The following is a 13,365-nucleotide window of genomic DNA, read 5'->3' as shown; positions in this document are numbered from 1 at the left end:
TGCAGAACCTGTAGGACGACAGACAGGTCATCGCTGGAAACATTTCTATTGATTTCAAGGGATGCTGATGCTGTCCTCAAAAATCCTCAGCTTCTGGAATACAAAGGTTTGAAAAGTCAATGTTGTTGAGAAGAATCTAAGAGGAACACCTGGCAGTGCCATCATTCACTTCTAATGGAAATTTGGTTTGGTTTGGTTTGGTTTGGTTTGGTTAGGTTTGGTTTGGTTTGGTTTTTTGAGATAGAGTATATATAGTCTGTGATTTCTGACAGGAGATACAAATTTAAACAAGTTACAAAAAAAATCACTGTATCCCAGGCTGGCCTGGAACTCAAGAGATCTGCCTGCCTCTGCCTCCCAAGCACTGAGATTAAAGGTTTGCACCTCTACCTCCCGGCCGGAAAATATTAAGTTTACTCTCCCACTAATTCAGTTTTTATTTTCAAACGTTTTACTTACTGTTCTTTATTACATGTTCTCAGATCCAGTATATATGTAGATGTGTGTGTGTGTGTGTGTGTGTGTGTGTGTGTGTGTGTGTGTATGAATGATTAGGTTGGTTGGGATTTGGGGGGAGGTATTTTTTGAAACAGGGTTTCTCTGTGTAGCCCTGGCTGTCCTGGAACTCCCTTAGTAGACCAGGCTGGCCTCAGACTCAGAGATCCACCTGCCTCTACCTCACAAGTTCTGAGATTTAAAGGTGTGTGACAATGCCCAGCCCAAACTCCAAATTTTTTGTAATTTGTTTAAATTTGTATCTCCTATCAGATACCACAGACTATACCTCATGGTATTAGTTGATTAATTTTCTTTAATCTTTTTCCTGATTTATGTTACTTTATGAGTATTTTGCCTACCCATCTGTATGTGCACCGTGTGTGTGCTGTGCCCAAAGAGCTCAGAAGAGGATGTTGGATCTCCCGGACCTGGCATGAATGGCTGCAAGTCACTACGTGAGTGCTAAGAACTAAACTCAGGCCCTCTGCAAGATCAGGAAGTGCTCTGAGCCGGTGAGCCACGTCTCTGATCCTCGGGTCACTTACCATCACGCCATAAATGGCTCATAATAAAAACCAAACCATCAGAGGTTAGTCTTTTCATCTAAAATATTTATTGAGCTGGACAGATAAGATAGCTCAGCTGGTAAAGTGTCACGTAGAAATAAAGGTCTGAGTTCAGTCCTCAGAACCATGAAAAGAGTGGGCATGGAAACACATGCTCAGAACCCAGGCACTGGGGAGGCAGAGGGGAAGAGGGGCTTTGATGGTCACACGGCCTAGCTTAAACAGCAAGGCCCAGGCCAGTGAGAAATGGTCCCATCTTCTCTCTCTCTCTCTCTCTCTCTCTCTCTCTCTCTCTCTCTCTCTCTCTCTCACACACACACACACACACACACACACACACACACACAAGGTAGATGGTAGGGAAGGTTATCATCTGATCTCCACATGCATGTGCAGACACGCACACACACACACACACACATATACACTCGCACAATTTATTCACATATTGGAAGTCCATTATTGATAGTGGCTAATATAACCCTCGGACCTCAAACGGTAGAATCCTCTCAGCATGGAAAGAAGTAGTCTGGCTCCTTAATCATATACACAAATACTCTGAAAGGAGAAGTCAACTCTGCAGCTAATAGGAGGCCAATCTTCCTGGCCAAGAGTCTCTGTCATGAGTAGGAAGTCCCCTCAGCCATCGTCCAGTGATGGAGAGATCTCTGTTGGAGATGGGCTAACAGCTGTGCAAACTGAAGAAAGAAGCCACCCGAGTGTGACCCTTACCTCAGAGCGTTAGTCTGTATCATCCACATAAACAGAGACCTTGGTTCCTTGGTTGAGTTTTTCCTCTTCTTTTCTGTAACCAAGGAGTAGAAGTCACTTTAGATGATCAGGGAGGAGGCAAAGATGGCAGATCCCATAGCAGTGCCAGGGAAGGTACCCTGCCTGGCTCCTGCTTTGGGAAGAATTACATACACCCAGACAGCCATTCAAGTTGCAGAGAATTAAACAGCCAGGGCCATGTCAATGATAATGCCGATGCCCCTGTGTGACCTACAAGTTCAAACTCACTTTTCAGAGTGCAAGATAACTCCCCTGGGATCTAATACAGTACCATGGGCATTTAAAGTGCACACCTATGCTCTACCATAGTGTCTGACTTCTAATGTCTACCCATCTGCCAAAAAATAAAAAAATAAAAAATAAAAAATAAAAAAAGGGAAAAAGGAAAAACAATTTTTTTGGTTGACCTAGAAATCCCCTTTATCGATTATATTCTCTTCAAATCAGAATGCTGTCAATGGGTCCCTTAGATGCTTCACAATCAATTACATTTATTTCAGTAACTATTTACTAATTAAAATAAATGAACAGTTCTAGGGGGTTCTTATAAATCCACATGCAAAAGAACAAATTGAGACTTTTAATTAGACACACAAAAAAAAACTACCCGGGACTACACCAAAGACATAACTGTAAGAATGTAACTAAGACTATGAAACACTTAGAAGAGCTGAACTTCATCAAAAAAGAAAACTCTTGTGTCTTAATGGATAATGTTCAAGAAGGAGCAAAGAAAACCTAGAAAGTGGGCACAATTGCAGGTAACATAGCTGAAAGGGGCCAGACATCTAACCATTACAGATTAACATGAAGGAGACATCCACCTCAGTTTCAGGGTGGGCAGACTATCTGAATAAATACATCTCCAGAGAAGATCTATAAGCAGCGGCTAATCACCTGAGATGATGACGAGCCCTAGTCATCACAGGGATGTAAATCAAAACTCTCACTGACATACCACCTCATGTCCACTAGAGGGCAATAATCAAAAGTGAGAATATAGAACTTTATGGGGTTTTTGGATGTTGTTTTGTTTTGTTTTTTCAAGACAGGTTTTCTCTGTATAACCTGGCTGTCCTGGACTCATTTTTGTAGAACAGGCTTGCCTCAAACTCACAGAGATCCACATGCCTCTGCCTCCCAAGTGCTAGAATTAAAGGTGTGTGTAGAACAGGCTTGCCTCAAACTCACAGAGATCCACATGCCTCTGCCTCCCAAGTGCTAGAATTAAAGGTGTGTGTGTACCAGCACACCCAGCTACGTTTAGAAATTCTAACGCCCATACAAAACACTTTGTCAATTCCTCCAAAAAATTCAATAGTTATCAATGACTTGACAATACTTCTTTCATTTTGGGGAAAGTTAAAAGTATGTGTATATAAAAAACGTGTGTAGAATATGCTCGTAGCGATTGATACTCGGTATAATAACCAAAAGGGGGGGGGGACTACTGTCTCCATCATCTAACAGACAAACAATGTGTAACATGTCCATAATCCTGGGATATCATACAGACATGAAAGCAAATGATGGAGTTCAGTGTGTAAACTGCTTGCTGTGAGACTCTTGTGGGAGTAGTGAACCCCTTTAGTCCCAGTGATGGGAGGCGAGGACAGAAGGACCCCAGAGGCTTGCTAGGCAGCCTCCAGTCTAGCCAATCAGTGAGCAGCAGGGTCACTGAGAGAGTCACATCTTAAATTAGGTAGAGAGCAGATATAAGCCACCATATGGATGCTGGGAACCAAACCCAAGGCCTCTGCCAGAGACCTTAACTGCTAAGCCATCTCTTTGGCCCAAATGGGTGCAATTTGTAGCTTATGAATTTTATCTCAGTTTTAAAAGGTTTACTGAGCACTTACTGCCCGCAGAGCAAACTTTCCCGTCTCTGAATCTCAGGGGCAGCTGAGTGCCTCACCCAGTATCCCCTTATACATGTGTTTCACTTTACAGAGGATGGTTTTAAGGCTTTCAACGTGCATGTTCTTGGAGCACCCAAATCCTACATAATAGTGAAATTCTGTGATGAGATCATTCATAAAATTAAGAAACCTTTTGAATTCCATTGCTGTTGTTAACTTGTTTTTAAGCATGTGTGTGTGTATCTGTCTGAATGCAAGTTTGTGCACATAAGGTCACAGATGGTGACCATCCCCCTGGAGGCCAGAGGTGTTCCATCCCCTTGCAGCTGGAATCACAGGCTGTTGTGAGCCACCCGATACAGGTGCTGGCAACAGAACACAGATCCTCTGTGCAAGAGTATTCTGTGCTCTTAACCCCTGAGCCGCCTCTCCAGCCCCATTAAGAAGCCTTTCGTAAAGTCACTACCCATGTGCTAACTTACGCGCTAACTTACCAGTCCTATGAACCGGAAACCTCTCATACATTTGGTCAAAAAGAAAATCAACTGCTTAACAGTTGTTTGGCCCCACTGAAAAATCCCAAGCACTGCCCACCCTGAAAGTGTGAGCAGGGCTTCCCGCCAGTGCTCGCTCAGTCTTACGATTTTGTCCCCTCGGCTTTATCAGCCCTGTCCGCCCATCGCTTTTTCCGGAAGTGCTGGAAGAGGACTACCACGATCACTATGATGATCATCAGTGCGCATGCGGAGCCAATGGCCACGGCCAGGAAGTAGATCTCAGAGAAGGGCACTGTGAGGAGAGAAGGACAAGGTGGCAGCTAATTAGGTGCGATCTAAACGCAGCGGTGATGCATCGCATCATTGACCAGACTCTTCCTTTCTCCTACTTTTATGAAGATCATGTGGCCTTTGGCAGCAGTGGGAAACCCATATAGACTCCATTAGGGCTTCTCTAGTGTAAAGCCAGAAGCCATGACAGCTCCACCAGGGAGCTTTGAAGTGAACTTTGCAGGCCCCACCCCAAACGGGCTGGACCAGAAGCACTGGGGGTAAATCCAGCAATCCATGTTTGGACATGTCTTCCAGGTGATGATGACGACACCCAAGTACTGAGAACCCTTGAGTCACTTGAACTGTCCAGTAATTCAAGTTTTTGCTAATCTAGACAGACCTATGCACCACTCGGTCCTGGACAACCCTACTCACCCCTCATTCAGTCAGCCATTCACCCAGGCTTTAAGCTCCTGTCGTTATAATGGAAATGAAAGGGAAGACAGGAAATAAAATAAGCCCCAACATCCAGAAGGAACATCAAGAGAATATTTATCCCAGGACTTTCCAGCCTGGAATCTATCAGAAAGGATGAAGCTCCCAGAATTCAGTGTCTTCTTCTGACCTCTGCAGGCACCAGGCATACAGATATACATGCAGGCAAAACACCAAAATGCATCATGGAGAATGGACAGTCTCTTTAAGTGTACCTCCATTTTTTAAAATATAGCCACAGTTTCCTGTAGGCTCTCAAAACATTATATGCTAAAAGATTACTAGATTGTGTGTGTGTATTGTTGTTATTATTGTTGCTGCTGCTGTGTTTGTTGTCTTTGTTTGGGGGTTTTGATTTTTTTTTTTTTTTTTTTGGCCTAGCTATTAGAAAAAAAAAAGCCCTGATGTCTAAAAATATTACATTACCTTTCTCAGTACTCAGAGGACTGATGTAGGCCACATGGCTCTTCCTTGGGAGGAAAACCTAAAATGGTAGTTTTAAACTAAACTGGGAAGGAGTAATAGGAGACAATCACACCACGTGACAGACTAAGACGGTTTGAACACTGTGGTGTGTTAGGAGTAAATACTACCTCAACTCTTAAGAAGCTGAGGCAGAAAGCGCTCAAGTTGGAGATCAGCCAGGACTACACAGAGAGATCTTTTCTCAAATAGCAAAACACACACACACACACACACACACACACACACCAGAGAGAGCTAGCTCTATCTTATTATCAGTGTAACCTGGGTTATTTATTTGTTTTTGTTTAGTTATTTATGGAAACTCGGCTTCCTATGTTTAGACATAACAATATCCATTTCTTGAGTGCTTGTAAAAAAATAATAAAACTGTGCCTGCCCATAGTAAGTGTACATGTTACTATTATAACTTTCAGTACAACTCAGAGTTTGGAAGACTTTACAAGTTCATTGCATCATTCATCCTCACAGAAATATTTGTTATATTATTCTCACCCTACAGATGACAACAAAAGCAAAATGTGTGTATAATTGATACCCAAGTAGCCAGGGCTCAACTGCAGTTCTCCCACTCAGAAGTGCTGTGGTCCAAGTTCTTTGTCACCTGGCATCATTCCCAGGTTGTCTTTATAGTACAGGAACCCACTACACTAGCTGGAGAACAGTTGGAGAGTCTGAGATGGTTGGGCGTGAGCCTGACGTGACTTCATTTACTAACTACAAGAACTGGGGAAGTGACTTATACTTGGTGAGCCTCAGTTTCCTCGTTAGTAAAATGGGAGACACTAAATATATAACAGACTCGAGATGTATAAAGAATAAGTAAGATGAAGCTGGAGAGGTGACTTAGCCATTAAGAGCACTGGCTGCTTTTCCCAGCATTCACATGGTCAGTCACAACCATCTGTAACTCCGGTTCCAGGGGCTCTGACACCCTCTTCTGGTTTCCCAGGGCACCAGGCACTTCAGTGGTACACAGACATATATGCAAGCAAACCACCCATGCACATAAAATAACGATTTTAAAACTTTTTAAGAGAATTTTTAAAAAAATGTACAGCATAAAACTCCTGACCATGGGGAGTCCTGAGTAAACACTGGTGACCGTTATTGAGAATGTGTCTGGACTAAATGAGCTAGAGTATCAAGCACTTTGGACGGCGCCTAGCACACCAGGTACCCAATAAGCATCTTGAATAAATGAAAGGATGAACAGGCCTATTGTGAGCGTCTTTATCAGTCACTTCCTGTCCTTTCTACAACCTCAGGGCCATTCTTGTACAGATTCCTCAGATTTCTCTGTATTATTTTGTTTCTTTTCATAACCAAACAAAGTCTTTATTTTTTCACCCCAGGACTCCTCAGTCTCTGAAGTTCCCAGCTCCGAGGACCTAAACCCTTTCCTCTCCCATCCAGCTTCACGAACGACGGCGTGTGTGTGTGTGTGTGTGTGTGTGTGTGTGTGTGTGTGACAGAGAGAGACAGAGACACAGAGACAGAGAGACAGAGAGAGTTTTCACTTTCCAAAACTTACCAGTGTGCACAACGCTGAGCCGGATCGTCCCGACCAGACCATCAACATCAGGTGGATTCTTCACCTGGCAGGTGTATGTCCCATTGTCGTCAAACTGCAGCTTCCAGAGCAAGATGGAGACGTCATACCGCTCGGGGTTTCCGTCCCAGACCACCCGGTCTTTGAACCGTCCGCTCATGGGCCTGAAGGGGTCCATGTGGTAGTAGAATACAAACTGCTCACGACCCCCATCTCGAGGTCGGAAATTCCACGTCACTGTTAGCGCATCTCCCACAGGGGCAAAGCTGGAGAAAGTGCATTTTAACCGAACATCTGTCCCGTTGACTGCCTCCAGGGCCCCGGAGGTGTAAATTTCCACAGCTTCTGTAGGACAATGGACTGCAGTGGAGGGAAAGAAGAGGTTAACAGCGGTGTATCATTGAGAAAAAACGCTGACACTTTCCAAATAAGCCAACCTTCAAATTCACTTCACCAGGAGTCTACATACTCCTGCCTGCACACAGCTTTGACCCTCCCATCCCGAGGGCCAATTAGAGGTAAAACTACCTGGTGCTCTCACTTTCTTCGCAGCCTTACCACACCAATTTCAGAACTATAACCAGCAACTACAAACATCAGCAAAGGAGATGGAAAGAAGAAACAAAAATCCAGACGTTGGACAGACACTGTGCACCACGATCAAGCAACAGTGTTTTTTAAAAAGGAAAAAAAAAAAAAAAGTCTCCAAGCAGGGAAGTTTTCCAACATGTAGACTTGGGGCTGCTGCTAGCCTGCAGGTAGGTCAATTCACCCCAGCAGTTGCGCTTGCCGGAACCCCTGGAACCCTTACACCACGTGGCTTATTTACAAGTCCTGGTACGTGCATTGGGACAGCTTCGAAACCACAGCGGGACTCTCGCTCAGATAATCTAGGTTTGCTCTCTGGTGCTGCAGGGAGTCGCAGACAAAATTCTCCCACGGAAATCCAAGGGCCAAATCTAGCCAGCAGCCCGAGGTTGAGAGCAGCCACACAAAGATGGTGTGTAACCTGAGATCAGAAAGCCCTCTGTGTGCCTGAATCACGGGCGGCCAAACACACCTAAACCTGTTTGCCCAAAGTACTGCCCCAAAGCAACCCACCGAAATGAAGTTTCGACGAAGTCTGGACTAGAACGAACTGCAGCTGGGGCACGATCTCCCAACGGAGCCCTTGAGACTTCTTCAAGCCATGAGCTCTGTCTTTACAGAATGGGCGGCAATAGTAGGAAATCCGAGAAGCCCGCCAGTTCTTACCTGTGAGCTGTAAACTCAGGAGAAGTGGAAGCACAAGCGCGGGGCTCTTGCCATACATCAGGGAAAGCCAGCCGTGGCCCCAGAGGCCAAACCCGGCAGACCCAGGACTCCAGCACCCAACCAAGGCCAAGGCTAGGACGAGCAGGCGGCGCAGTTTACCCCCAGAGAGGTCCGAGTCCCTCATCTATGGGAAGGTGCACAGCGGAGCCAGCCAGTCGTGACTCACCCCCACCCTGGCCGGTACAGCTCTGGAATGAAAGGTGGGGCCTCCGCACCCAGCGCCCTCCTCCTGATTCTCCCTCCCGCCCCTCTCCACACTCCAGCCCTCTGCGCAAAGGTCTCAGACTCTGCGGTCCTCTCTTTACTTTTCCGTTCATCTGACCGAGCCCTGGCCTCCGGATGGCCTCACAAGCAGCCAGAGGAGGTGGTGCCAGTTTGAAATGTCCCAGGCTGCTCTGAGCTTGGCCCACACACACCCTTTTAAAACAGACTTTAGCCTTGCCTGGGAAGTGGACGTTGAAAGTTTTGCAGTGATTCCTGCCCTTGGGATCAGCCTAGGGCCTGACTCACTCATCAGTTCTGGGAATTCCTTGAGACCCTCTGGTGCGAGCAGGCTCTCCTGAGACTCAGCAGAAAGAAACCAGGTCTCAATGCTGGTTCCTTTCTCAGCTCAGGACAGCTCCCCTGCTCCTTTCTCCCAGCTCAGAGCAGTTTGCAAAGGACTTTTCTGGGCATCCTTTTCTCTCCACAATCCCCTGGAAAGGAATACCATTTTAACAGCGTAAAGTGTATCCTCTCTGAGCCGGGCGGTGGTGGCGCTCGCATTTAATCCCAGCACTTGTGAGGCAGAGGCAGGTGAATTTCTGAGTTCTTTCTGAGTTCGAGGCCAGCCTGGTCTACAGAGTGAGTTCCAGGACAGCCAGGACTATACAGAGAAAATCTGTCTCAGAAAAAAAAAAAAAGCTCAGGAGGGAAGCAATTGCTCGTAATCTTTTTGTGTTCTATGTTATTGTTTGAGACAGTCTCACCATGTAGCCCAGGCTGGACCTTGAAGTTGGAGAGTCACTGCCCAGCTTTGGCAATCCTCAGGGTTAAACTCATGACCTTGTACTTACTAAGCAAGTGTTCTGGCACTGAGCTACACCCACAGTCCTGTGGGAAGCTTCCAGACTTGCATGAGTTCCCTGCCCACAAACCAAAGCCTGATAGGGGTGATCAGTGAACTCTCAAGGAAAAGAAAACCTTTCCTGCGCCCCAGATTTCAGCTGCCATTTTGAGGACAGCCACCTATCTGAGCGGTCTAAAATGTGGAGATAAAGGGCTTCATCTGGTAAGAGGCACAACAGCGAGCTGGCAAAGGGAGGCGACCAAGACTGAATGCAGTTAAAAAGTGGGTGGAGACTACGATATAGGTATTGGCACCAAGCCAATGAGCCTGGCCACCTGAGCCCTGTCTCAGGAACCCACGTGGTGGAAGGAGAGAATCAAACCCTGAAAGCTGCCTTTTGACCTCCACACATGTGCTATGTTGCGCATGCACACATGCAACAGAGAGCGAGAGACAGAGACAGACAGGCAGACACACACAGAGAGACACAGAGAGAGGGAAGGGGGAGGGAGAGACTAGTTAAAATGTAATTTAAATTTTTAAAGAAGTAAGCCAGACGGGGGATGGGACACTGAATACAATTGAATTGCCCTTATCCCTGGATTAGCCATCTAGAAACTATTCCGAGATCCATACCACAGTCTATCTGAACCCCGGTACAAAGGGTGCTAGGAGGGAAGCAAGGGCCAGACTGAGTAGAAAAATAAAGAAATGTCAGGCTAGGGGTCTAGCAGCTCAAGAACAAAGCGAGTATCCAGGACCCTGGGTCCTATCGAGCGGGCCATAAAATAAAAGCATTCAATCCAAGAGGGGTAAATTATTGACGTGAAGGAAAAAGAAAAGTGTGGAGGAGAGATAGAACAAACGGGCAGACACTCGCCCAAACCTACTCATTACGCTGGGGAGCGCTAGGGGCTGCCCCAGAGGGAAGTCAGCTGCGTGCTGGCACCAAAGCGCTCCTGTAATGAGTGTCTGGCTCCTTCGCCAGCCTCTAGGACCTAGAGTCTAGGTTATTCTAAGCAGCCCAAACTGAAAATTCTGGGTTGCTGAGTGGCACTTACATGGTGGGCAGATGTAGTCTTCCCTGTATGTGGGTCAGAAAAGGGTCGGCTCCGGGAACCCGGGGAGGGGGCGGGGAAGAGTTAAAGAAAACTTCATCTTGGTTGGCTTTCGACTTGGCAGACGGAGAGACAGAGCCAGGGAAAGGTTAAGTTGTGAGCAAATTGCAAAATTCAGTGAGAGGCGGAGTTAACTGAAGAACACTCTGAAACACAGCAGGTGAGGAATCAGGGCAGGAGGCACTGAGCAGAATAGAAAGCCTGTTGTCCAAGCAGAGGAATTCCTCCCCAGTCACCAGATGCCCTGAGAGCTGGCAGCCAGCCTCGCTCTGAGGGGCACAGCTGCCCGGATCCCATTCCTCTGCCCAGGTCAAGTTTTTGGCTTTGTGTTCAGCAACGCCCAGTTCCTTCCAGTTAACAGGAGAGACTCCAACTATCATCTCACTGTTCCTACCCTAGGCGAGGAAGGAGACTGAGGGTGGAACCTGTTAAGAGGAAATGACAAATAAAAAGACCATTCGTTGCCCCTTGGTATTCCAAAGATGCCAGTGTGTGGAACTTCAATCAAAACAGGAGACATCTGAAGATAGCCAAAGAAATAGTTTATATCTGGGAAAATGAAAAAGAAACCAAAAAAGAGAAAAGGAAAAGACATTCTGATAATTAAAAGGAAGTGTTCAAAGACCCCGCTTTTTTCCTTAAACTTTCCAGAGAAGAGTCCTGGTCGTCATAAAAAATTGTAACATTGCCTCAGCCCTAAAGGAAGCAAGAACATCTGTTCCAACTGACTTCACAGTAGCTGCAGGATATTTAGATCTTCGAAGGCAGGAAGCTCACTGGAGGTTCTAAAGGCATAAAGACGCTCTCTGCACCAGTTACTTATAAGTAACTCTTATAAGTTACTTATATGCTCTCTTACCAGTTACAGTAAGCCTTATTATTTCCCAGAATCCTTGGCAAAAAAAACAAAAAAAAAAAAAAAAAAAAAAAACAAGAAAGACCCAAAACAAAAACACCTGCTACTTTCAACATTAGATGATGTCAGCACTCTGAGAAGCAAGGAAAAACATGTAATTTAGCTTTTAGGATTGTTCAAGCGAAGTCTTTGTTTACTCAAAGGTTTCTGTCAGGGTTCTACTAAGAGGGAAAAAAAAGGTATTTGAAGGAGTGTCTGGGTAAATAACTACATTGTGACTTTTGAATTTGGTCCTCAAAAGATAGGGAAGAATTCTGGAAGGAAGAAGAAGAAACAGAACCCTCCTGTTGAGGCAGATGGATGGTCTGCAGCAACTCAGAGACCAGGGGCTAGCATCTCTCAAACCTCAAATACTGGGAGGGGCAGCAGACCAGGTGAAAAGCCAGGCATACTTGGGTAGTAGCATCCTCACTGGCCATCCAAGAGGTGTGGGCTTGGTCCCCACAATTGTCCCAATTGAAAGTGGCTAACATGTAACTTAGTAGCACAGACAGACAGGATATGGAAGCTCCCCCGAACATCCATTCATCTTGCCATGTGCATCTCTTCATCTACAACCTTTATAGCATCATTCACTCTAAGCCAGTAGTGTGTGTGTGTGTGTGTGTGTGTGTGTGTGTGTGTGTGTGTGTAGAGTGGAATTACTTTGCTCTTTCTCAGAACCTTAAAAATAAGAATACTGAGAGCTGGAGGGATGGCTCAATGGTTAGGAGTGCTTGCTGCTCATATAGAAGACCAGAGTTCAGGTCCTAGCTCCCCCACCAAGTGGCTCACAACTACCTGCAACTCCAGCTGCAGGGCATCCAACATCTTCTTCTAGCTTCCTCAGGCTCTGCACTCACATGCACAAAAACACATACAGACATATGAAGATATGTACGTCACAATTTTAAAAGAAGAATTTTTAAAATCTTTTTTTAAAAAATGAAAAAAAAAAAAAATAAGATCCAGGCTTAGGCTGCAGCTCAGTGGTAGAGTACGTGCCACAATGCTTGACACCCTGGTTCCAATCTCAGCTCAGAGGGAGTGAGAAAGGAAGAAAAATGGACTGAGGTGGGCAAGGAAGGAGAAAAATGAGGTGCCAGCCAACACTTGGGTCTCTCAGCTTTGTCATGGCCCACAAATCCAGAATGAAGATGTGTACTTTCAGAAGACTGGAGGATTCCCAGCCTTCTCTGACCAACAGCTGATGACTGCAATCCTTTCGACAATCCTCTGCTTCAGAGAGCATGTGCAAGTTAAGGAAGGGAACCTGAGACGGCAGAGTTCTAGCTGAGAGATGGCCTCTGTGCCCCCTAAAGAATAGATGTGTTTCCTTTAGTCCTTTCCCTTGCCTTGGGTATCCTAGACAAAATCTAAATAAAGTCTGTGTCTTAGTCAGGATTTCTATTCCTCCACAAAACATCTCGACCAAGACGCAAATTGGTACCAACATAATGGGGTATTCCTGTGTCAACCTGACCATGTTTCGGGGGGAGGACTGTGGAAGGACTTTGGAACTCTGGGCTAGAAGATCCATTCGGTGTTAAGAGCTCTGTGGGATGTTGGGTAGGAGCTTGGAAGATAATGTTGAGAACAGTGCAGAAGATGGAGGCCTAGCTTGAGAAATTTCAGAGGGAAAATTAAGACTCTTATCTGGGCTGTTGCTATTTTGATTGTGAAGATTCTGTGGTTGTGGTTAGCTGGGGCTGAAAAATCAGCTGTGATTAACAAGATACCAGAACTACTGAAGTGAAAACTTTGCATTACTGGGACTATTGATGCTGGTTAGCTAGAGCTAAGAAATTAGTGGTGATTAAGAAGAGACCAGCGGGGCTGGTGAGATGGCTCAGTGGGTAAGAGCACCCGACTGCTCTTCCAAAGGTCTGGAGTTCAAATCCCAGCAACCACATGGTGGCTCATAACCATCCGTAACAAGAACTGACAGCCCTCTTCTGGAGTGTCTGAAGACAGC

The 13,365-nt window shown here is 45.7% G+C and overlaps 1 protein-coding gene across 2 annotated transcripts in view; it reads right to left on the bottom strand.

The window, feature by feature from the left end:
- Positions 1-8,498, bottom strand: part of Mpzl2 (myelin protein zero like 2) — a 9,634-nt gene extending 1,136 nt beyond the window's left edge. Inside the window, exons 1-5 of one of the 2 annotated variants that reach the window (XR_003844650.1) lie at positions 8,270-8,498; positions 6,998-7,375; positions 4,357-4,504; positions 1,797-1,869; positions 9-93 (exon numbers count right to left, since the gene is read on the bottom strand). Coding sequence is in view for 1 of the 2 variants with exons in the window: in XM_029543437.1 (XP_029399297.1) it covers positions 1,806-1,869; positions 4,357-4,504; positions 6,998-7,375; positions 8,270-8,453 (774 nt within the window). In the remaining variant the exon portion in view is untranslated. The remainder of the gene's footprint in view (positions 1-8; positions 94-1,796; positions 1,870-4,356; positions 4,505-6,997; positions 7,376-8,269) is intronic. The other variant, XM_029543437.1, reaches the window with a different exon arrangement.
- Positions 8,499-13,365: the final 4,867 nt, after the last annotated feature.

The sequence above is a fragment of the Mus pahari genome, chromosome 10, assembly GCF_900095145.1.
Source record: "Mus pahari chromosome 10, PAHARI_EIJ_v1.1, whole genome shotgun sequence".
In the NCBI taxonomy this organism is placed as follows: Eukaryota; Metazoa; Chordata; class Mammalia; order Rodentia; family Muridae; genus Mus; species Mus pahari.
The sequence above is the reverse complement of the archived record's forward strand: the minus strand, read 5'-3'. Positions and strand labels throughout refer to the sequence as shown.